General features: G+C 40.6%; 2 protein-coding genes across 5 annotated transcripts in view; one reads left to right on the forward strand and one right to left on the reverse strand.

Annotated features, from left to right (window-relative positions):
• The window catches only part of NDE1 (nudE neurodevelopment protein 1), a 42,235-nt gene that overhangs the window by 10,847 nt on the left and 4,022 nt on the right, over positions 1 to 27,366 (forward strand). Inside the window, exons 9-10 of one of the 2 annotated variants that reach the window (XR_005566817.1) lie at positions 16,141 to 16,207; positions 18,669 to 18,978. The gene's annotated coding sequence lies outside the window, so the exon portion shown is untranslated. Of the gene's footprint in view, positions 1 to 16,140; positions 16,208 to 18,668; positions 18,979 to 27,366 lie in introns of those variants that run through there. The other variant, XR_005566819.1, reaches the window with a different exon arrangement.
• MYH11 (myosin heavy chain 11) overlaps positions 1,477 to 27,366 on the reverse strand; it is a 56,840-nt gene continuing 30,950 nt past the window's right edge. For 2 of the 3 annotated variants that reach the window (XM_027743945.2, XM_027743944.2), the window contains 35 exons: positions 27,003 to 27,066; positions 25,623 to 25,721; positions 24,471 to 24,614; positions 22,881 to 22,976; positions 22,377 to 22,495; positions 22,066 to 22,218; positions 21,434 to 21,607; positions 21,081 to 21,254; positions 20,537 to 20,651; positions 19,408 to 19,604; positions 19,123 to 19,244; positions 18,962 to 19,031; positions 18,658 to 18,818; positions 18,147 to 18,255; positions 17,388 to 17,519; positions 16,888 to 17,094; positions 16,371 to 16,508; positions 15,866 to 15,989; positions 15,237 to 15,408; positions 14,457 to 14,669; positions 14,168 to 14,312; positions 13,872 to 14,078; positions 12,730 to 12,834; positions 12,475 to 12,627; positions 11,808 to 12,056; positions 11,345 to 11,557; positions 10,436 to 10,648; positions 9,637 to 9,798; positions 8,992 to 9,120; positions 8,381 to 8,469; positions 8,033 to 8,156; positions 7,669 to 7,877; positions 7,000 to 7,108; positions 6,188 to 6,360; positions 1,477 to 2,160 (listed from right to left, as the gene is read on the reverse strand). In XM_027743945.2, coding sequence (XP_027599746.1) covers positions 2,022 to 2,160; positions 6,188 to 6,360; positions 7,000 to 7,108; positions 7,669 to 7,877; positions 8,033 to 8,156; positions 8,381 to 8,469; positions 8,992 to 9,120; positions 9,637 to 9,798; positions 10,436 to 10,648; positions 11,345 to 11,557; positions 11,808 to 12,056; positions 12,475 to 12,627; positions 12,730 to 12,834; positions 13,872 to 14,078; positions 14,168 to 14,312; positions 14,457 to 14,669; positions 15,237 to 15,408; positions 15,866 to 15,989; positions 16,371 to 16,508; positions 16,888 to 17,094; positions 17,388 to 17,519; positions 18,147 to 18,255; positions 18,658 to 18,818; positions 18,962 to 19,031; positions 19,123 to 19,244; positions 19,408 to 19,604; positions 20,537 to 20,651; positions 21,081 to 21,254; positions 21,434 to 21,607; positions 22,066 to 22,218; positions 22,377 to 22,495; positions 22,881 to 22,976; positions 24,471 to 24,614; positions 25,623 to 25,721; positions 27,003 to 27,066 — 5,202 coding nt within the window. In that variant the 3' untranslated portion in view covers positions 1,477 to 2,021. Of the gene's footprint in view, positions 2,161 to 5,052; positions 5,085 to 6,187; positions 6,361 to 6,999; positions 7,109 to 7,668; positions 7,878 to 8,032; positions 8,157 to 8,380; positions 8,470 to 8,991; positions 9,121 to 9,636; positions 9,799 to 10,435; positions 10,649 to 11,344; positions 11,558 to 11,807; positions 12,057 to 12,474; positions 12,628 to 12,729; positions 12,835 to 13,871; positions 14,079 to 14,167; positions 14,313 to 14,456; positions 14,670 to 15,236; positions 15,409 to 15,865; positions 15,990 to 16,370; positions 16,509 to 16,887; positions 17,095 to 17,387; positions 17,520 to 18,146; positions 18,256 to 18,657; positions 18,819 to 18,961; positions 19,032 to 19,122; positions 19,245 to 19,407; positions 19,605 to 20,536; positions 20,652 to 21,080; positions 21,255 to 21,433; positions 21,608 to 22,065; positions 22,219 to 22,376; positions 22,496 to 22,880; positions 22,977 to 24,470; positions 24,615 to 25,622; positions 25,722 to 27,002; positions 27,067 to 27,366 lie in introns of all 3 variants that reach the window. The other variant, XM_027743946.2, reaches the window with a different exon arrangement.

Genomic DNA, 27,366 nt, shown 5'->3' on the forward strand with positions numbered 1-27,366 from the left:
TCTCTCTTAAAATCTTTAACTCAGAATTCTTGTCCTCTCACACTGTTGCAGTTGGACAAGGGGCAATGCTATTGATAATCATCAAAATAATTTAGTCCAGAACAGTTACCTTTGTAATGGTACAGAGAGGAACTTTTATTTGGGAGAGGAACTTTTAGTTCAGCTGCTGTTGCAGAAGGATACTTTCCTTTCTGTGGTGTTACCAAAGCAACTCTGACTCCCTATTTTGTCACAAGCTTTGTGGAAGAGGGACTGGAACCTAGTTTCTGAAGTGGTAGGGCAGTGCTTTGACCATCAGACCAATGTCTACCATTATGCTTGTGAATTTTCTAAAAGAATTCCTCTTTGAAGGGTTCCATGTTCAGTTTGATGGTTCTGCCTCAAGCATTGGTGCTTCAGACCATTTTATATGGAGTCTGACTTGCTTGGTCTCCTTGTTTCCACATGCAGGCTCCCAAAGTGTGTTTAACAGCCAGCTCTCAGGCATCTTTACAGAGCTGGGCTGTGTGCCTGAGCAAGCAGTGAAACAGTCTTATGTGAAGCTCCTCACCCCCCTCTGCTGCAGCTTGTCATCTTAGTTGCTCTAAATGGATTCCTCTTTACTCTTTCATGAGCAGAGACAATTCTCTGGGCTCTGAATTCTGCTGGCTAAACAGTGCCTAGTGTGAATCTCCAGTTTGTGATCTCTGTACCTTCTGGAACAATGCTTAGATTTAGAAGATGATTGCTTTAACTGTCAAGGTGGATGTTTTTGCATGATTTGCTCTCCCTGTGGTCACACTGCTTAAGGTTCACTTGCTGTTCAATTGAAGGCATCAAGTAAGTTCTGCACTCTATTTAGAATCATTTTACATCCTGCTTTGCTGTGTGTGGCTCCCTACTGCCCCGCTGTGACCACAGAGCTGCTGCTGTCTGAAAGTGCTTGAGCTGCATGGCTTTGTGGTAGGTCCTGGTAATTCTCAGGAGTAGGTTGTGGTCTTGTTGAAGTGCTCCAAAAATAAAAAAGTAATTGTGTGCTGATCCCTTAATGCAGAACAGCTTGGTGTGGATCCCTGCATTCAGTGTGAGCTGCTGTTTATGTTTTCAGCCTGTGTTAGAGGCTTTAGCTGGAAGTATTTCTACACAAAGCAGACATCAAGGGTGGATTCAGTTGCCTAAAGACAGACACTTAGGGTCCAGTCTGCTTTCCAGCTCCTGCAGGTCCGGTGTCATGTCTGTCAGCCTTTGGGTACATTCATGGGCACCACTGTGTGTCCCTTTCCCAAGAGCTTCACATCATCTTACTTCCAGCTCAGTGTACGTACTGTTTTGTATTTCTTCAAAAGCAACTGCTTAGGAGAAAATCAAGGTTTTGTTCTGATGATTACAGGTGACCTTTTCTAAGAAGTATTTCAGTTTTAGAGAAGCTCTCCTGCATCCCCCATTCTGTTCAAGCTGTATTACACCCAAGTCACACCTGTACATGAGAATAGTGGAGTCGTTTTTATAGCCTTTTATTAGTGTGTAAGCACATCCATGGTGCATATAAAACTGTAACAGTTGACTTAATTTGAACAAATGATATTTTTCAGTAAGTGATTAAAAAGGCACTTCCACCTTGTGAATTGTGCATCAGGGGTGTAGTAACCAGGCGAAAACCCTATATTAATTGAATACTCAAAATGAAAGTTTAAGAAAAGATTAACTGACCAATGCCTTTTTTTTCCCCTGCAACAGTCTTAACAAGCCTGTGTAGACTACAGTTCACTGGAATTTAAGTCTTTTGAGCTACTAGTGCTCACTTTCTGGAAGATTCTCAAAGTGAATTACTCTGTTAAAAAAACCCCACCTTTTCAAATACACTTCCCGGTAAAATAAGTTTTGGAGTACTTTTAACATCAGTCTATACATTGGAGACAAGGCAGTTGTGCTTTTATCTGTCAGAGGAGTGGGTGTATGTGACCTTGACACTAAGAGTAGACTTATACAGTGCTAAATATCATCTTCCCTCCCCCTGCTGCAGTGCAATTTTTTAAGCGTGTTTATTCACTGGCTTTTGTTCCATTGAAATCTCCATCTCTGGCATCCATTTCGTCATCAGCTCCATCTGTTGCATTCTCAATTACTCTTCTGCCTCCGGATCTACGGGGTGGGGCAAAAGATGCTGGCTCATTTCCCCTCCTGCAGTTAGAGGGGAAAAAAAAATTAAAAAATCAGGTGTTAGGTCATTTGGAGTCCTTACAAATAAGCACAGGCTTTTGTAACAGGACCTGTGGGGCTGATGGTTCTAAATGCAGAAGAGCCAAGATCTGTGGGCCTCTAATGCAACTTTCTGTTCTGTAGCATGTAAGAGTAATTTATGAACAGGTTGAGACTCCCAGTTCCTGGGATGGGATTCCTGTTCTTGTGCTTGTGTTCTTGTTCTCATCTGCCCCAAATCATCCCCCCTACTCTTCCCTTCATTTCACTGTCTTCCCCTATTGGGACTGCAACTGATTGTGCTTGGAAAGAATGGAAAAAATTGTTCCACAACAGCAGGGCAGTGTCCCTCCTGTCCCTCTGGAAGAGAGGGAGAGAGAGCAGACTTGTACTGCATTTCTGCCCTGCAGTCTGGGTAAGCCCCCCAGTTGCTGAGAGCCCTGACCCTGGGATTGGAGCAGTGCTGTGGGTGTCCACAGGCATTTTTGAGCCCACAGTTCTTCTCTGCAAAGACTGCACTGGTCAGAGCACCACAGGTGCTTTGACAGGTATGACATCCTAGGTTGTGAGTAACTCCAATGTTTTTTCCAGTGGAGAGAGGAAACCATCACTGCTTTGGAAGTGTGTTTGTAACCCAAACAAGGTGCTGATGCTTAGCAGTGCACGTGTCTCACAGAAGATGCTTTTTCCCACCTTACCCCCTTTTTCCTCTCCCATCTCCCTCCCATCCCCATATATTTCATAGCCACATCCCAAGGCAGGGACACTTTGGTCCTCAAGGTTAATTTTTTGGGGAGGTGTGAGCAAGTGAGACAGAGGATGGATTTGCCTCTTCTTGGCCTCCATTGCTACTGTGCTACAAAGCTTCAGTTTTGTGACATGGCCTCTCACTTGCCCCTCATTAAGCAAAGCTTTGTAAAGGCTTGAGACCACAGACATAAGCAATAAAAGGAATTCATGATCACTGAATGCTGTGCCAGAATTACTAATTTGGTGTTAAATATATCTGAGACTACACTTTTGGGTACAGCAATCATGCATAAATATTTAAAGGCTTGTCTTGTCCTTGCAAAAGACTAAGCCAGTGTCCTTCCTGAAGCAGATATTTAAGTCTAAAGCTTAGTCTTCCATATGAGGAGAGTGGGTAGGATCATTGGCTGGACTAACTCATTTCAGAGGCATGAATCTGTGTTTCCAAGGTGGAAATATGACATGTAGTTTATTTTCCACAATTCTGTCCCTAAACTTCAGTGTAAGCAGCACAATTAGCTGGATAATAAAGCTTCCTTTAAGGTCTGCTGTTGGTTAACCATAGTTGTTCTGATGCTGATGGCATGTATTGAACACAAGGGTATATTACTTTTACCCTGGTGTGTGCTAGGCAGAGTCTAACAGCAGTGTCTGCTATTTTATGGCAGCAAATATTTGTTATTATTGTTTAGCAAGAAGGTTCTAATTAGGTCAATAAATGCATTAATTCTTTTTAATAAAGGAAGAGCTCTTTCCCCCTTGGACTTGTGCTATCTGGACTCAGTTACTTATGAGTCATTTGTAAGATAACTCTCTTTGTGCTGCAGTAATTCACTGAAGTGCTATAAGAGAACGTGGGTCTGGGGACAACAACAGCAAGAGTCCAGCCAAATTGTGCACTACAGCTTTGGCTACAAAGTGAACTTCTTATCACACACTAACTACTTATTAACAAACCGATGCAGTATGCATAAACTTACCAGTTATTTAAACTGGTATTGGCCCTCTGGATAAACACTTTTTGTTTATATTTGTTCCTCTTAAACACATTTATGTGTTTGATAATATTCATGTGGTCATTTGCATTAGTACCTTTAGAATAATGCATAGAGCTGAGACAAGCCTTAAGCATCAGTGTTTGCTTAGCACCTCTGTAATCTGCCTTTGAACAAGTGCTTCTGGAATAGTGCTTGAATAACAGTCTAACTGGAAATATCAGGCTGACTAAAAGGCACATGCAAGGACAAGACATCATCTTTAAATATTTGTGTATTCACAGCAAAATCCAGCAAATGTAAAATAGAAAATATACAAATATTACAAGGCAATAGCTCTTTAATTTTTGCAGCAGCAGGTATTCCTATCTCCAGAGAGTGTAATATAGTGCTGTGCTAGGTTACAGTGTCAGCTTTACTTTCTGTGTCCGTGCTCCATGTTTTAATAACAGTAGACAAACAATGTAATGTCTGGAAAACAGCTCTAAAAGCTTGAATAATAGCTCTTTGTAAGCAATACAGGCACAGAGTGCTATGTAACGAAAGGCAAGACTTTCTCTTCTGTCTGTGATTGTGTGGTGTGTGACAAATCACATGCAAGTAAGGTCTTCCCAAATCTCAGGTGAATTAGATGGACTCTTACCTTAGAGTCAGCATTACAGTATGCATAAAAAATACTGTGAAATTCTAGTGACATGCTGTGACACTTCATATTCATTAGTCCTTTTAATCAATTTTACTAATTGATGGTGTATTTTACTTGAAAAAATTTAATCTTCGCAGCAGCACACAAAGATGATGTGCAAAAAAAAACAAAACCAAAACCCAAAACATTTTCATGCAGAAAAAGTCAGAGTCCTTCATTAGGTACTCTGTTGGTAGAGCTTGTGAGAATGCAACATTGGTAAGTCTATGTCAGTACATAACCTACTTGTAAGAAAGATGTATCACTGATGAACAGCTGATGGCAGCTAGATTATTGTAATATTTGTCTCTTTTGATAAAACAGATTAATGCCAAGATATCCAAGCCTTCACAGTTTGCAGAAACCTCACATAATTTTAACCAGGGCCAAAGAAAATGGAAATTTGTGCAATACAAGCTAGCTGCAAAGTTGAAGGCATGGTACCTGCTTAGTCATGCGAAGGTTCCTGTGTCCCTCTGAAACAGAGATAGAGAGTCCCGGGCAGTTATACTAAGCACATGGTCATGATCAGAGGTAGGTAATTACTTTTAAATAATTAAACAAAGTACATTACAGCCAATTACATTACATTTAGATAAAACAAAAATAAGCCTTATGGTGTTCTATGTAGAAAGGGCTGGATGCAGCCCCTGCTTTGTAAGGCAGCCAGGAGCATGTACTACCCAAGGTGGTGCTAATGGAACCACATCCATAACTTCACTTGGAAGGGAATCCCCATCTGGAGCATGTTACTGGTAAACACACTGGCAAACTACTTTGAGAACATAACTAGACAGGTGCTTTTTTTTTATCTGACATATTGTTGGGCTTAGGTAGAAGGCAAAATTTTATGGTAAAATGATGCAGATAGATTAATTTCTTTATAGCTCAAGTCAGCCTCTTTATTTCCGTGAGCTGGTGTTTTCAAACCCAGTGAGTACAGGACAGTTCGGGTTTGTAGCTGACTGATCACAACTTTATCTTTTTCCCAGTCAGTTTTAACAAGAAAAAACAAAGGGACATTTTGATCTTTTCCTTGGTATGAGGACACTGAATCCCTTTATGAGGAAGTCCAAAGAGACTTTGGAATAAGAATAATTTAGTATGTTTTGTCTTTTGACAGCTGTGACGTTGTCTAACACTGTTGATGGGTGTTGTGTGTGAGTTGTGCATGTGTGAAAGTGTGAAAAGCACAAGCATTTCTACCCTTTTGTGACTGCTTCTGTACAAATAGATACAGCCATCATATAAAGAGTGTTTTCAAAAAGCAACCAAGCCTAATTCTGTTCTGATTTAAGCCAGCAGGAGTTTTGATTAGAAAAGAGTAAGGCCTGTGCCATGTTGTCACAGTTGTTCATCTCACAGCTGAAATCTGCTGCAGTGTAAGAAATGCACTTCACTTCTGACTTTGGCCTTTGGTTCTGTCTGCCAAGCTAATACAAGGAGTGAGTAACTGTGCAGCATCATCAGTGTCTGTTCTTTACCTGACAGGTTGTTTTTTTTCCCTTCCGTAGTTTAGTTCTAAATTTCAAGGCTGTCAGTGAGTGGGAAGGGCTACCCACTACTAGGGCTACTCTACCTGAGCTTGCTCTTCAGCGCTGTAACCTCGCGGCCCAGGGCTTCGTTGCTCTCCGTGGCTTCATCCAGCTCCCTCTGCAGCTTCCTGCGGTTTGCATTGATCCGCTGAGACTCTTCCTCAGCCTCCTCCAGCTGCCTTTTCAGCTGCTTGAGTCGTGCATTGCCCTTCTCGGCCTAAAGGGAAATTTTAGAGTAATGTTTAAAACAGATCCAATAGCTTTACATTCCTCATTTTAATTTCATGCTTCTATTGAGAGTTTGACTGAAACACGATCCAAATCAAAGATGGAGGCTTAAAATCTTAGAATAACTTTGCTTTGTGGGAGTTCATTTTGCTGGTAGATATTGTATTCAGACACTACTTGTTGCTTCTTTTGCTGCACAGTCCTACCTCTGCTTTTCTGGTTTGCAGGTTGATGTGCTTTAGGTAAAGCTAAAATTTTAAAATAAAATGTGCTCAGCATTTCCATTTATACACTGATAAGGGTGTTGTGCACAATCCTATATCACTGTGCAGTCAGACTGTTGCAGCTGGCTGATTGACAAAGACTAGTGCTTTGGCATTGGATGTAGCATGGAAGAAGAATTATATTGTCCCATATGTATATATATAAGGGCTGTACAGCTCTCCCAGCACAGAATCCAGACAAACAGCCTGCTTTCCAGAGAGGCATTTGTTTGAGGCAGAATGTGGAATCTTCCTTTCTTAGGGTAAAACCTGAAAAAATTTTTCCACTGAAAGGGTTGGAATCTTCCTTTCTTAGAGTAAAACCTGAAAATTCTTGTGCCCAAGACTAAGAGACATTCTGATACCTGGTCTTTGTACTGCTCTGCCTGCTTTCTCTCGTCCTCCACCTGCAGCAGCGCGTCCTTCAGCTTCTTGTCCTTCTGGCGCAACGTCTTGGCCGCAGCCTGCTTCTCTCTGCAAGGGACAGGGCACATGTGGTCATGTGCAAGGTCTGTAGAGTCCTCACCTGCCTCAGACTTGTTGCTCATGAAACTGGCACCATGGACCCATAAGTTAAAGGCCTTGCCTAATTTAACAGGTGAATTCTGAGGAAAACTTAAAGGCTGCGTTCTTCCGATCAAAACAAATATCTGTCTTTGCTGTACGCTAGAGGTGCTCCAGGAGATCTGTGCTGAAACACATGGTGATTTCCTTGAAGAATAATCCTACAAGTGGCACAATGTTATGGTAATTAACCTGGCAGGGTCATGGGGCAAATATTCTAAAATTCAGGGGAGCGGATCCTTGCCTTTGATACCAGTAGAACTTTCCACCAATAAAATGATTCTTAATCAAAAACTGTAACAACTCCAGTTACTTGGCATTGTTTCAGAAATGTTAAGTGAAGAAGAGACTTTACCAAGCCTTAATGGCACTGAGAGCCTGATGACACAAATCCTGTTCACCTTTGTTTACTTTCTGTGTCATTAACTGGAGCAATAAATGAACAGCTGTGCCCTCAGGGAGACCAGTACCTGGCTTCCTGTTCCAATTGCTCTTCGAGAGAAGCAATTTTGGCCTCCAGAGCAGCAATTGTAGCTTTGAATTTGTTCTTCACAGCTCCCTCCATCTCCTGCAGCTTACTCTTTAGCTCTTTGTTCTGTCTCTCCAGTTGCTGCCGAGCGTTTTCGTTCTTCTGTGCAGTTTGGCGCTCTGTTGCCAGCTCATTGTTCAGCTGCTCTGCCTGCAAGGTGAGAAGGGGTGCTGTCAGAAGTCTTGCATGCTTTCAGAGAAATGACAGGTGGCAATTTGGGGTGGCAGTTCTCTGGATATTCAGAAGAACAAATAGCTTTTGCTGGGATATGAACAGAAAGTGCCATGTGCTGAAACAAGCCCTACCTGCTGCACTGCTTTCCTCATGCGATCACCCATTGCGTCTATGTTGCTCTGCTCCTCTTCCAGCTCTTCCTCCAGTTGGGCAATTCTTGCTTCCAGGCGCCGTTTCTCATCCTGAAGGCTCGCCCTGTAAGTTTAAGTTTAAAGAGTGTGTAGTTATGGCTCTGTTCTTTTATGAATTGCCAGTAATTCATAAAGAAAACTAGATATTTCAGTGAAACCAGTCAGATGTGTGCCTGTTTTGTTGTCAAGACCAGATGGCTGTTGGGAAATGAACATAACTTCTCTTGGCAGCCATGTGACATTCAGGAGCATGTTTACAGCCTTGTGCATGATTCAGTGTATCCCTACCTTCCAGAAGAAGCGCTTCGAAGTTCCTCTGCCATCTCTTCTTTCTCCAGATCTGCTTGTTTGCGAGCTCTCTCTGCAGCAGCCAGGTCCTGGGAGAAAAGGAAAAGGCAGCACAGTAAAGAAATGAGCAAGTAAATGTTCAGTTACAGCATGACACAAAGGACTGTAAACTTTCTAAAACTGGTATAAGATGGGTTGTCTTGTTAACAGAATAAATTCTTTTCATATCATAAATCTAGGGAAGTGCAAAGAAATACACTTTATCCAGCCTGTCAGCTGGTTTCTATTTTATTGGTTTTAGTCACAAGATTGCCATTTAATACATGTAGGAATAATGGCACTAACAAGACTTCAGGAATTTATAGCTATTGAAAACAATTTGTGTTGGATCTGTGCCTTTCTCCAAGGTGATTTTTTTCAGCTTAATCTGACTGTGCTCAGATGTAGATCCAACAACTTTAGTGGAGTACATGGAGCACATGGAACTTGTTACAAGTGCTGCTTACAGCTTTCAGTCCCTGATAGCTGTTAGATTATTTCACTGCAGTTCTGTTTTGCTTCTGGAGGTCACGTGTAGTCTCCTTCATACTGCTTTAAGTTTCCTACTTTACCTCCTGAAGCTGCAAGAGTTCTGCTTCCAGGCTCTTTGCTTTCTTCTCATTTTCTCTGGCTGTAGCAAATATTTCTTCTCTGGCAGCCCGTGCATCATCCAGCTCTCTTTGGTAGTCCTTCATCTGAGCCTTGTTGAAAAGAATAACAGATTTATTACTATTTCAATAGACAGAAATTTGGATGGAACAGAACACATACGCGTTTACACTGTCATAATGCTGCTTAAATGATATTTTCTTGAGAGATGAGCTAGCACATGTTGGAAAGGTCTGAAATGATATGGCAAGAAGGGCAATGCATTGACTTCCACACTGCATCTTTTATAATGCCTATTGTCCATATTTCCTCGGAATATTTGGGTACATGTGCAGTCTTCATCTTTCCGAGACATCCTTTTTCATTGTTTAGCTGTCAGCGTATGACAGAACAGTTGATATGGAGACTTATATAAACAGGAACATGCTAATTCAGAGACAACATGATTCCTGAACAGTCTTCTATGCTCTTTAATCAAGTGTTAGAACCAGGATTGAAGCTCTGTAATACACTTTGTCTTGTAACCCTTTCTCTACATGGGAATCTTTGTTTTCCTTCATGTAGGTAAACACAGCAGTGGGAAAAACTGTATTTGTGGGCTCAGATACCTGTAGTTTGCGAAGTTGTTTGATGGCTTCTTCCCGACCTTTGTTAGCAGAGTCAGCTTGGCTTTCCAGGTCTTTAACATCCATCTCCAGCTTCTTTTTGGCAGCAGCTGCCAGGGCACGTTGCTTCCGCTCATCTTCCAGTTCCGTTTCGTATTCATGGAGCTGATCATTAAAGAAAATGAGATCAGTTTAGGAAAGTCCTTGAGCCCTTTTAGAACCTCTGTGTATGTCTGAATAGTATATACAGACCCCATATCTCTGTTAACTGATTTCCCTGGCAGTTAAGATAGATTTCCATTTTGTCCCAAAAGTAAAGATTTTTCAAAGAGGTCAGCAATTTGGGTTCTGTATTCATGGAGGTGTGTATATTACAAGATGATGACTACAGCAGTTGTCCTTGCTGTCACAACACTTCTATACAAGTTCTGTCCTGTCTATTTTTATCTCCAATGCTTTTGTATCCATTCAGTGTACCTTGGGAAGGCAGATATATTAGAAGCTGTCTTTTTTGACTTGCACTGAGAACATAGGGGAGGTGATCTGACTATGTCAGAAAAATCAATTGATATGATTTATACTATATTGGTTGTAGAGTTTAATTGCTAAATCAGTTGGCAATTGTGCACCTGCTACAGAAACAGAAAAAAAACTCCTGCCTTTTTCAGTATAATAACTGTTTTTTTTTTAATTACCAAGCACAAGGCAATATGTTTTCTTCTCATTATAGTAAGGTTTTAATAATGGCATGAGGCTGGGGACTTGATTAGATATTTACAGCAGCAAGAATAGGGAATGGTACCTGTTTAAGGAGTTGTCTTTTCTTCTCCTCATTCTGTTCATCTCTGGCTTGTAAATCTCTTTCAAACTGGCCTTTCAGAGCCTGCATGTTAACCTCCAGCCTGAGTTTGGCATCTTCAGCAGCCTGTAACTCATCCTCTAGCTCTTCTAATTGTGTCTTCATCTCTTCTACTTGCTGTTCAAGGGTCCGTTTAGATTTCTCCAATTCATGCACCTTTCAAGCAAAGAGAATTTAATAGACACATTATAAGAAATAAAAATAATTCTAGTTAAATGCAATCTACCTGCAGTATAGGCCACATTTGGAATTATCAGCTGTGAACAATGAATGAACTAATTTGCACTGAAAATGGTAAATTAACATTTTTTTGTACACTTGCAAATCGGTCTTAAAATAACCAGAGATTCTCTTTATTCCATTTTTAATCTAGTCAAATATAATAATTTAATTTATTTAGTATTGCAAGCAATATAATCATATCCCTGTATAAAAGAAGTGATTGGCAATGCATCAGTGGAAATTTGCTGCAGTTGTATGACTGAATGTTAGGCAGGTGGCAAATATAACTAGTAAAATCAGATTTGCAGAGTTTACAATTTCAAAGCTATGTAATAAACCAGTAAATTATTTACAATCTCTTTAATTTATTTTTTTCAGTCTTAGAAATCAATAAGAATCTTCTTCATGCTTGAAATTATGTTAAAAAGAAAGATAGCTTATGGTTACTTTGCTAAGTCCCTTGAAAATTTGGACACAAAAGGAATAATCCTTGAGTTCTGTATGAAATATCTGATCTTGCTGAATGGATTTGAGTGCTACAGAGAATTTTCCACACTGGAAACAATGATCTCTTTTTTAGCTTCTATTTTAAGTTATTGTTGTGGATATTGTTCTAAGACCAAAACTTACGTTCTTGCCAACATCATCTTTGGAGCTGACAAGATCTTCCATTTCAGCTTTCAACATTTTGTTTGTTCTCTCCAGTTCTTCTTTGGCTTCCAAAGCCTCTTCAAGTGCTCGGGCCAGTGACAAAGCCTTTGTTTCCTTTTCTCTTGCTTCAGCTTCTGCTCTGTCCCTTTCATCTGCATATTTTGAAGAGATGTTTTTCTCTTCTGCTAGCATCTGTGAAAAGGTAGTGCCAATACAGGAAGTCATTAGTAAAAGGGTTTTTCTATTGCAGGTGTCTTGTCAGTTGTTAATGACAGAGAAGGATCTCTGCTTTTGATAAAGGCATATAAATACAAAATTAACCAGTGTGTGTGTAATTAAAATTTAGTTTATTTTTTGTCCCTTTTCACTAAACCAGTGGACACTCTGTGAGTTCCAGAGAAGTTAGGTGATAACACAGCGAGGGAGAATCTTAAATCCATACCTGATCAAACTTCTTCTGTTTCTTCTCCAGGTTGGAGACCAGCTGACGCTGGTTGTCCAAGTCCACCACCAGATCATCCAGCTCCTGCTGGAGTCTGTTCTTGGTTTTTTCCAGTTTGTCATAAGAAGCAGCCTTTTCCTCATACTGTTGTGTGAGGCTTTCAATTTCCTTCTGAAGTTTCTTTTTGCCTTCTTCCATGAATTCTACTGTGCTGGTAAATTCCTGTATCTTCTTCTTGGAGTCAGAGAGCTGAAATTTGAATTCAAAGGACACATCTTTGTAACAGTGACAAAACTTGGCAGAGACAAAACTTGGCCAGGAGACAACTAAGACCTGGAGAGCTTATCAAATTTGACCCTTTTTGAAGCCAGTGACCCATCACCCAGCCTTCATAAAATGAGGCAGAGCACAGACCTTGTATGCACATACAGGCCTTGTGTGCAAGACTATCTTTGGAGCTATCTTGCATTTGTACCTGTCCTAGAGATCACTCTTTGAAGGAGAGGGAGGCTGCTGCCCTTACTGGGGAGCTTCACTGATGCCTTCTGGGCTAACAGCACTAGTTCCCTGAAGGTCCACGTGCTGTACCAGGATAACTCTACACATCCGCTGCAATTACTGACAAAACTCAGTGATGGAGCTAATGATTTAGCTATGGCACTGATACCTGTATTGTCAGTGTTGAAATATGTCTCTCCAGATTTTGTTTTGCTTCTACTTCTTCATCCAACTGCTCTTGCAAGCTGTTCTTCTCATCCTCCAGCTGACGAAGCTTGGTAGACACATTCAGCTTCTGCCGCGTTTCTTCCTGAAGCAGCTCCTGCAGTCACCACATCAGTTGGCAGTACAGTCGTTAGTTTAGGTCTTTTTATAGTGAATTTTATAAACATTGTAGGTGAGCTGTTCTTGGATTCAATTTTACCTGTGTATCTTGTAGCTGAGATCCCAAGGCTGCAACATCTTTGGTCAGTTTGATATTCTTGCTTTCTGCTTCATTGAGCAAACTGGTAACATTTTCAACCTCCACCTGTGAGACACCACAGAGAATAAACTCAGTTATTTTGCACAACTTCAGAATCTTCCTCCAAACTTCAGTTTGCTTGCTTTTGTTTGAAATCTGAACTTTGAACACGATCTGAATCTGCTCCTATGCCTCTGGGTTGCCTCAAGCACTGACAGTTTCTGGCTTAACTGCAATTCACAGTTTTACCATAATATTTCTGGACAACATGTGGGATTTAATTCCTCTGGAACTAAATTCTACACACAGACTATGCAGTGTCTGCATGTTGTCTTTGTGACTTGTGTATTAAGGCCTAATGCCATCTTTGTCTAGTTTACCTTAGTATTTCATTACTATTTATCAAACCTAATCACATTCATAAAGCAATAACAGTATGTTCCTTGCAATGAACTGCAAAGGAGAATGGGGATTTTTGATGGATTTTCCTTCCCCTTCACAAGTTTGACAGAAGGAGATGCATTTTGATTATATTTTCTTATTTATCCCCAGCTTAAAATAATGAAAGCTTACTGCAGCTATGAACAAAATGTAACAATAAGCTTGATTAGTGTAGCTGGACATTAAACATCTACCAAAGAACCATTTTAAATTACCTTTAGTTATTTCTAAGGGTGTAGATAAGTGAGCATTGTCCTTTCATTGTCAAAGTTCTGAGCACCTCTTATGTGTTTTATAGCTGTCTAATCCTTTACTAGAAGCCAAATTCCTACCAATTTTCCCCACCACCCAAAAATGAACAAACAGAATAAACTCTGTAGGATATGCATCGTGATCACTGAATCAGTGAGGACATTACAGACTGCAATGTGTACAGAGGGATGATGAGAGTGAAAGCTCTCAGTTCCCTGAGATGGAATGTTCCAGTTGATTAATTGTGTGATAACTGAGGTAGGAGTTTAAGGTAGGAACCCTACAGGTGACAAAAAAATGAGCATTTCGGCTGCAGGGCCAGGTTTCCTCCAGATCCACCCTCACAGAACAGTATAAACTGGTCTTTTCAGTCCCAGGGTGCCACAGCAAAATGTCAAGGTTCTTCCTACCTGTAATTTATGAACTTTTTCATTGAGTTCTGTCCGAACACGCTCTCCCTCAGTGTATTTGGACTGTAGCTCTTGCAGCTGTACTTCCAGCTTCTTCTTCTTGTGCTCCACATCTTGCTTGGCCTGATTCAGGCTCCTGACTTCATTAGCCAGATCAGCATTGTCTTTCTCCAGTGACTGTTTGGTCTTATCCAAGTTTGCTTTAGCCTACAAGCATGAAGTGAAGAAAGATGATTTATAAAAGGAAAACGTGTTATCCCGGTAGATAGTTTTCAGCAAGATGGATTTCTGTTTACCCGCTTGAATTGTTCCAGCTGCTCTGTTAGCTCTTCCACAGCTTGAGTGTGCTTTTGCCTCATCTCCTGGACCTGAGCTTCATGAGTTCGAGTCTCCTCCTCCAGGGCTCTCTTCAGCACTGTGACCTCCTGTTCCCGCTTTGCTCTGGAAGGTAACACACATAAATGGAGCAGCAGCAGACAAGAGCATTGCAGTCACTGGGAAAATAGCACTGCTGCACAGCCACTGGGCAGCACTCTGCTGAGCTTGGTGACATTTCTTTTTGCCCCGTGTGCTACATCTCCATACCTGAGCTCTTGCTGGGTGGCTGTGGTATCCAAAGTATCCTCAAGCTCTGTCTTAAGAGCCTCCAGCTCTTCACCTAGGTCTCTCTTCTGTTTTTCTGCTTTGTTTCTTGCATTTCTTTCAGACTCCAAGTCTTCCTGGAGATCAGAGATGATAGATTCCAATTCACGGATCTTCTTGAGGGCATTGTTCTTCTGGCTAGTTTCATCTTCCAGCCTTTTTGAAAAGAGAGTATTTAATTTTGTAAATTCAATAATAATAATTTCACTTTGAGGGAGTCAATATACAGAGATTAAAGGTTTATAGCCTCTGTGAAAGAAAGTACCAAAGAAAAAGGGGCAAGGGGACTGATACAAGAAGGATCTCACAGCTGTGCTTTATTGGGACACAATGGCTGATCAGCTGATTCAGCAAATGTTTTGGTTGAGTGTTTTTACTCTTAAATTTATACAGAAAATCCACTGAGATTCTGGAGTGGATCAAGGTCAGACTCTTCATTAATTTCTGCCTTTTGCCAGTGAAGTATTTTGTTACATTTTGTTGTTTACGTGACAGCATTGTCGTTGCCTATGTGAAGAGGAGTTTTCATTGATGCCAGGAGATAAGATTATAATAATAATAGTGTAATTATGTTTTGCAAAATGAAATTTGGAAAATGGGGAAGCACACATGGAGGATGAACTGAGAAATGAAATTCATGGCTGCAGCTTCTCAGTGTCTGGGAAGGGACAAGACAAGTTCCAGTCTGGGCTTTCAACTGCCTGCAGGCTCAGGAGTGAATACCTGGCTAGAGCAGCCTGCAGCTCTTCCTCCTTCTTGGCTAGTTGTGCCTTCAGATCAGCAATTTGTGCCTGGAGTTCTGCAATCTGCTCATGTAGATCATTCGCCTCCCCTTCCAACTTCCTCTTAACTTTATCCAGTTCCTGTCTGCTCTTCTCTTCCTTCTTCAGCCGCACTGAAAAATGAAGGATTTTGGTCACCGGGGCGTGGTAGTGAAAGGAGGCCTTAGTCTGATCTTGAACTTAGGCAAAAATTGTTCTGTTCTCGAGTGTGGCCATACATTTAACTACAAGTCACTGTGTTTTTCAAGCAACATGCAATACCTTATTTCTAGCCATCCCTGAGATTCCTTTATTTATCTTTCTCCAAAAGAAGCATTAATTTTTTTTCTCAAATTTTCTCTCTACTCTTTTTTTGTAAAAAATAAAATGTATCAGTTGTTTGTGCACCCTGGGGTTTTGGTGATTCTCAAGTACAAAGTGGTTTCAGCATACGAAATTTGGAAAACACCCCACAGATTTTTTAGAAGTTCTCTCCATATTCTCATTGGTTTTTTTTGTTCTGTGCCAAGGCAACAACAAAACCACCACCAACAAATAAAAAAAATCCTAAGAAACTATTGCTTATGTTACCTTCAAGTTCTGAAATCATAGATTCATGTTTGTTCTTGAGCTTTGTAAGATTTTTGGCTTTTTCTTCTTCTTCTGCAAGATTTGTTGTTAGATCGCTTATTCTTTCCTCAAGGAGTTTTCTTTCCTTAAGAAAAATAAAATACTTCTGTTAACAAAAGTGTCTGTCATTGGTGATCATGAATCAACTCTCTGCCTACAAAAAATGTCCAAGAAGCTGTCTTTTTATGCTGTATTTCTTGAGACTGTAGTGATACATTTCAAATTTTTGATTACAGAGGAACTGAGGAGTTGTGTCTGTGAATTCCATGTTCTCTAACCTGCTGCTATTAGGATCCTGTGCTGGTAAGTACAGGGCTCAGTTCACAGGACCATTCTCTTTCAAAAAGTACTTGCTTACTGCCAGTTTTAATAATGAAGTTTGGTTGAAATTAGTTGAAACCCAAGAGAAGATGTTCTCTCAACTTTCATTGTTTTCAGAGTAAGAAAATGGACCCAGAACACTCACTTTGGTTAGCTTGTTATTCTGATCTTCCATTATCAGAATATCATCTTCCATTTTCTTTATCTTGCTATCTGCTGCTACTTTTTCAAGTTGCAGTTTCTGCCTTGCTTCTTCTTCTGCTTCCAGCTGCTCCTCAAGGTCCTTTGAGGGAGAAAGAGAAATCCATAAAACATTAGTTCTGGAGAAAAAATACCACTTAGATTAAGAAATACTTCATGTTTGTTACAGTGTGTGGAGTATGTTGTAGACTTTGTTGTTTTTATTAAGAACTAGACAATCGTAATACTTGGTGACACTGAAGGAAAGATTTGTTAAAATACTTTTTTAGAGAAAAGATTGTTTAAAGTTGAGCTGGGGAAGAAGGGAACTCTGGAAGAAAGAGCATCAGTTGATTGTTCTTACTTCAGTGGCATAGACATGCCCTCTGCAGAGGACTGTGCAGAATCTGAGGTTTGCCAGTCTCGGTTTTTCTCAGTGAGACCCAAGTTATTGTCTGTATTTGTCACTTATCCCTCCTTACCAGCATTTGTTGTTGCATCTTTTTCTTCTCTGCTTGCAGCTGCTGGCTGCGCTCCTCCTCTTCCTCGATTCTGGCTTCCATCTCATGCAGAATCTCTTCCAGCTCTTGTTTCTTAGCAGCTAAACGGACTCTCATCTCTTCAGCCTCGGCATACAGTTCGGTTTCTGCCTGAAGCTGCTCCTGAAGGAGGTTCTTCTCTTCAACAAGCTATGCAGATAAAATAGGAAGTTAAGGCTTGGACTGTGAATTGCCCTACAGTGTTGTTTTACTGGGCAGTCCTGGGGTACAGGCAGGCAGCTCTACCACACGTTCTCGTGTGGATTTTGGGCCTTTATGAAGAAACTGGAAGTTTGTCTGTACTGAACTTTTGTTCTGGACCATCACTGTGAATACAATCATGAGTACAAGGGAAAGAAACACCTTCATTATAATATATTATAGCTTCTGAAAATGGTAAAAGAATGGCTAGTGTTTCCCAGAGGCTCAGAGCTGTAAATTACCTGCGAGTGTTTCTGTTCCAGCTCCTTCAATTCGCTCTCTGCTTTTTGCTGTCTTTCCTTAGTTTTCTGTAGTTCTTCATCCTTGGCCTGCATTTCTTCCTCTTGGCGGGTGACTTGCAGCAGTGGTTTCACCTGCAAATAGAAAGGTTTTTTTAGGAATGTTTCCTGTCAGTATTGATATGGCTGAGCACGGTACTTAAAAGTGCTGGGCTGACTGGCAGTAGTGGTGGTGCTGTCATTGCTCGAGACTGGACAAATACTGTCCAGCCATGCTTGATGTGAACATCTTTAAAGCAGTGAGCCTCAGCAGTGCTGCTCTTGGCCATCTCTGTGGTAATTCTTTGGAGCCTTGTGAGCACCTCTGCCTTCGATAGTGTCACTTTTGGAATGGCTGCAGGCCTGTTTTCATCCATTGATAATGTACAAAAGGTACCTCTGCATAGAAAGGCAATGTGCCCATGCAGGTGTGTGTTACTGCCTATTTCTGGTTGCAGAGATAGTTATCAATGTTATCCATGTTATCAATGGAGGTAGGAACAGTTTTCTGAATCCAAACTGAAGGCTGTTCATGAAAAACCTGAGCCTTTTCAATAGGAAAATAGACTTAACTTGTATGAGTGAGAGGAAGATGTTTAGTGTCACAGTTAGGGAATTCCTGAGCTACTGTGTTCCCCACAGCTATATCACTCTGCATGTTCAGAAAATTCAGTTTTACTCTATGTTCTCATTATCCGCTCACTTTAGTGAACAGTCACTCACTTTAGTGAACAGTCTCCACCACTGCCAGTTCCTCAGCTTCAGGTAAGCAGCACAATTTCTTTGGATAACCTTCATTGCAGTCAGCTGTTGCTGCCTCTTGGCAAATGCCCTGTGATTAAAAGCATAAAGCAAATTGGTTCAGTCTGAGAATACAAAGTGTCTGCAAGATATACACATTAAACAAATAAACTCTGGCATGAGAGTCTGCTGAGTAGCCACGTGGTTTGAGAAGTCTGGCACAAATTCTTCTGTTGCTTAAACAGTGCCTGTACTTTCCTGAGGAAAGTGATAACTCTGGTTAACTGCCTGGTGTTTTCTTTAGTCTTCTGGTTTTGGCTGTCTGCACTCACTAGGTAGGCACAGATGACAAAGTGTACATCTAGACACAAGTTGAGTTCTAATGCAATACAAATAATAAATCATGTCTTAATATCTTCAGTTTGTTATATGGAGAACTAAAGGCCCCTGTAGATACTCTGCTGACATTCTTTTTGTTAGTACATATTCTTACTTTCTTGCCAGGTAGCCTCGGGACATAGCTTGGAAGGCGATAATGACATCTGTGATCTTCAGGTCTCTCTCTTCTTCCAGGTGAGCCAGAACACCAGTTCTGAAGAAGATTTTACTCTGTCCAATTCTGTACAAGTTGGGATCAAGTTCCAGTGCTTTGATCTGGGGGAAAACAGGGATATTTGTTAACTCCAGTGCTGAAGTTTAGGGTATTAAAAATCACTTCTCATTTCTGTTTAGTCTCAACACTTTTACATAGGAAGTATAGAACTAATTATTGATAGGATCGAAAATGCTTTCCTCACCATGAGTATGCAGGCCTGCTTCCCATCCATGAATCCTTTAGGAATAGCACTTGCAGCGAGAATCTCGTATCTACCAAAAGATGTTTATGTTAGGGAGGTCGAAACACGTTAGATGGTTTAAACCACTTGTAAAGCCAGAGTTAGGACTGAGGGATTCCTACCGCTGACGGAACTCCTGGAAGACGATCCTGTTGGGGAATCCCTGCCGGCAGATACGGATACCTTCCAAGACACCATTGCAGCGCAACTGCTCCAGCACTAAATGGGCATCGAGTTTGCCAGACTGAAAAGGGAACAGAAGCTATTTTTAGCACAGTAGAGATTTACAGAAATGTTACCATCCACGTAACTATGTTTGAAGATATTCAAACAGCTCTGTCGTGTGCAGTGAGAGCTCAACAGGAATAATGTGCCAGGAGAGTGAAGATTGAGCATTTGAAATTTACCCTTTTTTCGTGATTTGGAATGATGCAGCGGACAAAGTTGGGATTGGTATTCCTTAAGGTGGTCATCAGTTTAGTCAGCTGCTCCTTATAGAGTTGTCCAACAGTACGGAACATGCCCTTCTTGGTTTTTGAAGCACTAGGGAGTGATGAGCTTTCACTCATCTTGGCCATTTGGTCCAGCCCGACTATACGGTCCACTGAAATGGAAAAGAAAGAGTGAGTGGAACTGCTTTATATAAACTGTCCCTGCCTCACATTACACCTGTCACTGGCATTGTTAAACTGCAACTTGCCAAAGAGGACTAATATGTTTTTGATGCAGTAGAAGCATTCTGACAAAAGACTAAAAGACCTTCTGGGTAAATAGTCTACTACTGTCAAACATGGAAATGAGGATCTTTGTTAACTAGTGACACAATGAAGCAATTGAATATCCAGGATATATTTGATATTGTTTGCTCTAAAACAGACAATCCTACCGCTAAATATCCAGTTGGTAGGTTGGTGTCAGAACCAGGAACATCATCAGCTCTTGATTCCCATCTGTTATCCAGTGATTCTCAAAGTCTAGCTAATCATCTCCCTCACTTATTTGATAATTCAGAGCCACCTTATTGGTGTTTGAATGCATGTTTATATCCATGAATTAAATATTTATACTGTACTATATGTGTTACAGATCCATGTAAACTTTTTAAAGACAAAGTGTTTTATAAGCATTCAGACTTCCTCAGCTAAACTCAAGCAGATTACACATCATGGGAGAGAATTGGGCAGGACTTCTGTGAGAAGAGTGTGTAAAGTCATTCACTCATAAAACCCAACAATAACCTGTATTAAATGAGGTCTACAATATCACATATTCAGGAACATTATAACAGTGTAATGAATAATTTTTATTCTGTTGCTGAATTATATTAAGTAAGGAATTTTTTTTCATAGTGCTTAAAACTATCTGATGAAGTGTTCCATAAATATATCTTTAGAACACATTATTCTTGTTTCTTAGTTCAGTCTCTTCTATGCTTATCATGTTTACAATTGTGCCAGCAAGGGGTGGCTGTCAAAAAGTTCTGGTAGGAGTTTCTCCCTTTGAACCATATCACTGATTTAGAGTTGTGATTCATACCATCTTTCCAAAGGTCTGCTACAAATTTGTCTGAAGACTGGTTCAGCAGAGAGGTCACATTGTCATTTAGTGGATCCATGTTCTTTGTTAGCCAGGCAGTTGCATTGTAGGTAACCTGCAGGGAACAGTTCTACGTCAAAAATCTGCTCTTGATAAAGAAATCTGCAGTGCCCAAGAACACAGGGCACTGTATTAACACAATATCATACAAATAACAATAATGTGAAAAGCTTTCTAGGGTTGAGAGCTGAGTTGAGTATTTATTCTCACATATACTAGCATTTTTAAAATGTCTGCTTGCTAGAAAAGAATCCAGATTACTTGGATTTTCAATAACCTCAGTGCTGTTTTTTTTTTTCCTTGTGAGCTTAGCACAACCATGACTGCTTTGCAAATCTTATTTCGTATTTTATATAATTAAAGCACTTAATATGCACATTTCATAATTAAACCCACCCCTTATCCATGCAGTGTTTCTCTTTTACCATTTGGGTATCAAAGAATCCAGATTCCCCAAATCAGAAAAGCTCAATCTGTCCAGTACCTTTCCTGCATAGTGCATTATACAGAATTCAGTTTTATCCTTGAGTTGCTTGGGCTTCTGGAATTTGGGATGGTTGCCTTGTTCTGCCATTAGTTTCTCCACAAAGGATGTGTCAGTAGCTTTGGGGAACCAACACTCTTCATCCAGCAGAGCCAGGACACCTGGAGGGTTGGTCTGCAATGGGAGTGATATCAGATCAGTATCTGACAAAGCACCACCTTCTTCCCCCCTTAGGTTACAAATCATCCCAGGCAATAAAGGGAAACACCTTAAAGACCTCTCTTATTGTACTGATACATAACTGGCCCTGATGCAACCTATGCACTATCCCACCTGTAGAGAGATTATCTTACAGGTCTTTCAATCAGCTCAATGCAAGGTTGCAGGTCAAGGCCAAAGTCAATGAAATTCCATTCAATGCCTTCTCGCTGGTATTCCTCTTGCTCCAGTATAAACATTGTGTGGTTGAAAAGCTGCTGAAGTTTCTCATTAGTGTAGTTGATGCACAGCTGCTCAAAGGAATTGATCTGTGAAGGGGACAAAAGTGAATTTCTAATATTAGAAAGAGACCTTCAAGAGCGAACTTAAATGGCAAGATGATAGTTGTTATTTTCTATTTATTTTTTGCATATTAGAGAATTCAAATATAAAGATCTATATTTTTCCAATATAATGTCTTGGAAATTTACAGTAAGTTCTCAAGTGGTAAATCTTTGTACTGGGACCTGTTCAGTAAACCGTAAAAAGCAGACCCTGGCTTTAAACTGAGCCCTGTAGGAACATTCTGCCAGATCCCAGAGCTTCCTGCCCACGGGAAGGGCAAGCAGCCAGGTGTAGCAGACCTGTGGGTTGTGCTGGCCATGGGCTGCCAGCCTGAAAGAACCAAATGGGTTTTGTGGCTCTGAACTTAGATGTTTGTTACCTCATATCCAAACCACTGCATGATAATGTGGAGTTTAGTCAGCTTGTGCCCCACAGTACGTACCTCAAAAATCTCAAATCCAGCAATATCAAGGATCCCCAAGAAGGAAGCACCTTGTCTTTTTGTTTTGTCCAGAGCTTTGTTCACACGAGCGAGGATCCAACGGAAGAGACGCTCAAATTTTGCCTTTGCCAAAGCCTCTATGGCAAAGTCCGCCTGGAAAAAGTAGGTGGAAATTGGAAGTCAAAGGAGAAACCCACTTAACTACTAGTTTTTGTAGAGATAATGAGACAGAAAACCCACATTTCCCTTTTGATAAGATGCAAGAAAAAAGGAGCATAGCTTCAGGAGAGCTGAGCAGACTGCACAGATACCTGCTCTTTGGTCTGAGCTTTCTGGACAACATCTCGTCCTACTTTGATCCTTGGGGTTAGAATAGATCTTGTGAAATCTGTCACATTGATCCCCATCAGGTGACACACTTTTTGTGCAGCTAGAATAAAAGAGTGAGATTTTATTTCAGATGGTATTTTCTCTTAGCAGGTCAGTAAGTGTGAATATGAGTAGCTCAGCAAGTATGTGAAATTATTTATCTTCCTTAAAAGCTCCTCTATTGTACATACAAGAGATAACACTTGCCATAAAAGTATCATTTGTGATCCAAGCAACAAATTCACTTTTCATCAATTTATGGACTCAAGATTACTAGAAATGGTAATGATAATTGAGCTGTTTTTAAGTATGGTACACATTTAAAAGTCTACATAGCTACACAGGTAATAGCAATTAAATAAAAAAATACTGATAAAGAGTGCTTTTTAAGTTGCTATTTTATTAATTTCTCAATGGTAACTCAAATTTAAAGTGGTAAATCATACCAGTATTGTCTGGCATAGAAGCTTGATCAGTGTTTCTCTCCTTCTTGAAGACAATGTTACCCAGTTGTAGGACAGATGAAACAACCCTCAGTATTGCTGTAAGAGAACCAGATCATGTAAGGGAAGAACAGAATGGCCACATTTGGAAAGCTCAGTTCTCTGCAGTAGCAGAGGTTCATTCTACTGCCTGTGGTAGTCTGTACCTCTCTGGAAAGAGCTAGGCTTGCTTTAAAGGGCTGTGCCATAAACTGCAGGAGTCTGAGAGCTGGCTGAGCACCAATTTCAGCAATCTGTGCAGTGGAGTAAATGGGCCAGTCTGGGAACACCAGCACCTCCAAGCTAAGTTATGCTGGCTCCCCTGACAGACCCCCACATCTGAGGAATTCATCTCCCACTCATAGTGGCTTGTAGCATCTTCCCTGCTCAGTCACTCAAGAATACCTCTGTCTTTAAAATAAAAAAATATATCTGAATTACGAGCAGCTTCAAAAATGTGTGGCACTTCTGAAGATGCAGGAACATGTGGATGTTTAGTTGTGCAGCTGAAATCAGATGCATACATATCTTTGAAGGGTTAGTGTCAAAGTACGGAAAAGTAATTGATTAATGTTTGAGTACTAAAATATACACAAATTTGATGTCACCTAACTTCAGGCAGTAAAACCTACTGATGTGTTACAGAGGAGATTGCATAAATCTAGGGAGTTGTATTTGCTTATTTGGTAAATTGATGCAGTTTTTGCTCAGCATCCCTCAGTCCCTGGTGCAGCCGTGGGACGTGAGGGAGCTCTGCCAGCGGCCGCAGCTGCTCCAAAGCTCAAGTGATGGGATGACGCTGGTTTTGCCACCAGGTGTCACCTGGGGCATGGCAATTTGGATCCAAGGGCACTGAACACTGGCATGCACCAGCTGAAGCCCCACACGCTCCCAGCAACAGTGTGAGGTAAAAGTTACGCAGGTGGATGTCTCTGAAAAACTGTTTTTGAGATAGTTTAGCTGTTGTTTCATTTTCTGTGTTTTTATTTATCTTTTCTCTGGATCAGTGAATACATATGAGCTGTGTGAGCCTGTTCCATTTCTTTCAAAAATAAATCAGATTATTTTGCAACTTCTTCACGCTAGTTGTTGGAAAGTTCTGAAAAAATTGCTTTAAATGGTCATTACTGTTGGTAGAGCTGGCTTGAATTCAGTAGTTTTTTTCGGGTATGTAGGGAGTTCTTCTAGTGAGAAATCTTCCCTTTCATAGACACAAATTACCTTTCAAAACACCATGTGTTACAGTACTTTTCTATGCTGAGCCTGCATCAATGCTGTGGAATTCAGATGGGTCAGGAGTACATGTCATGTTCCTCCTACAAGCAGGTGTTTTGGAATTTATGAGATTTATAAGAAAAAGCCTTGCAATTCTTCATTCAGATGGACAGAAACATAGACATAAAATCTAAATAATCTTATTTTTTTTTATGTGAATGTAGCATCTTCATATGTGTATTTTGCTAACTGATTATTCTGAACAGAATTAACCTCTGCATTTGAATCTCTGTATATTGTCATGTGTACCTTGAATACAGTGTTGCTAACAATTCTTACCTGTCTGTTCCTCATCAGTAAAGCCCATGATTTTCATGGCTTCCAAGGTCTCCTGGAACATCTCATCATCTTGTTGAGAAGGAATAGGCACATAACCACCAGATAGAAAGGTATAATTGTTGAAGCCTTCCAGCAACAGATCATCTAAAAAGAGGAAAAAAAGCTTTATTTGAGTGTATCTACTTAATGCTCTTGGTTCATGAATTCTCCTTAAGAACAGCAGAAAAAACCCCAACATTTTCACCAAAGGAAGACTGTACTTGTATGAGGAGTTTAGGGTTTTGTAGTGCACAAATATTTTCAAAGTAACTATATAGCAAGCTTAATGGTGTTAACTTTTCCAGTTTTCATTAGACTGGGCAATGTCTCTGCATCTTGGTGTAATTTTGTAACCTATGGACTCAAAGCTGAGCCATTCTTCCCAAAATTCTTTTATTTAGAGCCATATATAACTACTCAGAATTATGCCTCTGCCTGTGGGGATTCATAGCAGGTAATAATTAGAATGGAACCAGGTAACAACCGAAGTGGGCCGAACTGAAAGGCTCTTCAGCCCTATTCTATGGCCAACAACAGATTCTTAGGTAAGGAACATAAAAGCCAAGGAAAATACAGAGTTATCCATTGCTTTATAAATTCTTTGGTGAGTTAGGGAAATATATCATATTTGAACCATCATGTTCCACTATATTTTGTGTCTAATCCTTTTTTGGGATCCACTTGCACTTTTCACCTTCTTGGTGTTCTGTGGGTTTCACAGTAATGCTGTGCTGTGGGAAAGACATTCTCTTAATTTATCTTAAAACCACAAGCTGATATTCTTATTGGAACCCCCAATTTCTTTTGTGTAAAACAATGAATAACTCTTCCCAACTTGTCTCCTTAATATTATTCAGGATGGGATCTGAATGAGTGCACATCTCCTGTAAATTGAAATATCCTGTAAACTGCAAACAACCTGCCTCAAACAGGGGGACATCAATTGGTGCTTTCTTATAATTCACTTGAGAGAATTATTTTCTATAGCTAGAGGGCTGTTTATTTATAGAAAGGATTGAGTGACATACAATTAAAGAAATGAAGATAAATATTTAGGTGAGCCATTGCTCAGACTGTTCAATGAGGTGAGAGAATCATTAGTAGGTAACTTACTTCTCATTTGTTCAGAAGCTCCAGCAATCAAATAGTAAAAGATGTGAAATGTTCGCTCATCTTTAGCCTGACGAATAGCACGGGATTTTTCAAGCAAATCTGTTTGTCAAGTGTGTTAAAAAAAAAAATCAATGACATATTTCAGTCCTTCCTTGAATGTACCATCAGCCTCAGAACCATCAATAGCATTGCTGAAATATTTGCCACGAGCTTGTCGAACAAGAACATGTGTCCAATTCTGTGGCAGGAGCTCTGGTGTTGGTATTATCCTTACCACAATAAGCAGCTCAATTTCCTACCTCTTATTGCATGGTAAATGCTGGTAATCATGATAATAAGCACAACAGACATAAATGCTTCTAAAATCAAAGATATAAAAATAATAGTCACAATATAATTCACACTACTTTGAAAATAAAGTACCAATAAGATTATTTCAACATAAGGGGGGGCTGCTAGGAAAAAAAGATCTTGTGGCCAGCATTGTAAGTATAAAAGGTATGTTATTTTTGTTAAAATGACCCTTCAGTCCTCCAGACATGAACTAGAAAGCTGTCATACTTGGTATCATATATACTTCTTCCTTAACAGATCATTCTCAATGCTTTTTCTTGGAATGCCTATACTCCAGTACAACATATCTGACCTTTGCTATTCCTAAACAGCAGGGCACATGCTGCCAGAGACTTGGTCATTCAATCTGCAAGGCTCAGGAGCCTTCCCTTAGAGAAGCCAGGGTGCACATGGCTGAGGGTGAGACCCTACTGAGCAGCTGGACTTCATCCCGACATGCCGTGAGGGATGGGACGAAGTGCCAAACCTGGACTTGAAATCAGGGACGCACTCTCAATCTCGAGTTCTGGGGTAAACTGTAGTGATAATACCAAGCATTCAGTGCTTTTTCAGGGTGCCTCTCACAGCACCAATAAGATACAGGGAGTTTTAAAGCGTTTTATGCCTCTGGAACAGTAGGCCTCAGGGACCCGGAGTGACCCACGCAGGATCGTGCTGGTGTGAAACAAAACAGCTGCACAGCTCCCAAGGTCACATGCAGCCTTAAGCACAGAACAGTCTTTTCCCATTTTCCTGCTTTTAAAGTCCCCTGCCATTGCCTTAGGTATGGTGCCTCCACTTTTTGAAGCTGTTTACAGCCAATAGCCCACTTTCCTATAGCTGGGAAAACAGACCTGAAAATGGAAACGTGAGAGCAAGACAAACTGAGGAGCTGATACCAGCACAAATGGAGCCACTTCCCTCCATCTTTGTTTATACCAGGCTCTGCAATATTTGCCTTTCTTAGACATGCAGTGGAGCTTGTTTATCTTACTTCCCTCTGCTCACCCTAGTTAAGCCTCCAGGGCAGCTCACAGAAAAGGATACAAGTCTCTATGTTTGCTCCGACAATGTAGCCCGTCACATCGAAGTTGATGCGGATGAATTTGCCCTGTGAACGAAAGGAAGATCTAGATTGGGCTGTTCTTTCAGGTTATGCCAGATTTTCCAATACTGGTATTAAATCTGCTTCATAAGATATGTACATCTTCCTCCTAAGAATAGCGTGCTTGATTCCCTCCTGCTGGGATGACCCCTGGAAAAGCCTTCCTTTCAAGGAAGTGAACTTCTCTGATAATCCCTCTGCACAAATTCCCCCCACATTTCATTCAGACACGTAGAGGGAAAGGAGTTCTCCCTACTGGCTTTGGAAGCTGGGATATGACAGCATCTATTTTCTACTTTGATTTCC

Source organism: Pipra filicauda, unplaced genomic scaffold (genome assembly GCF_003945595.2).
Source record: "Pipra filicauda isolate LSUMZ 115617 unplaced genomic scaffold, ASM394559v2 scaffold127_size2900866_pilon, whole genome shotgun sequence".
Taxonomy (NCBI): domain Eukaryota; kingdom Metazoa; phylum Chordata; class Aves; order Passeriformes; family Pipridae; genus Pipra; species Pipra filicauda.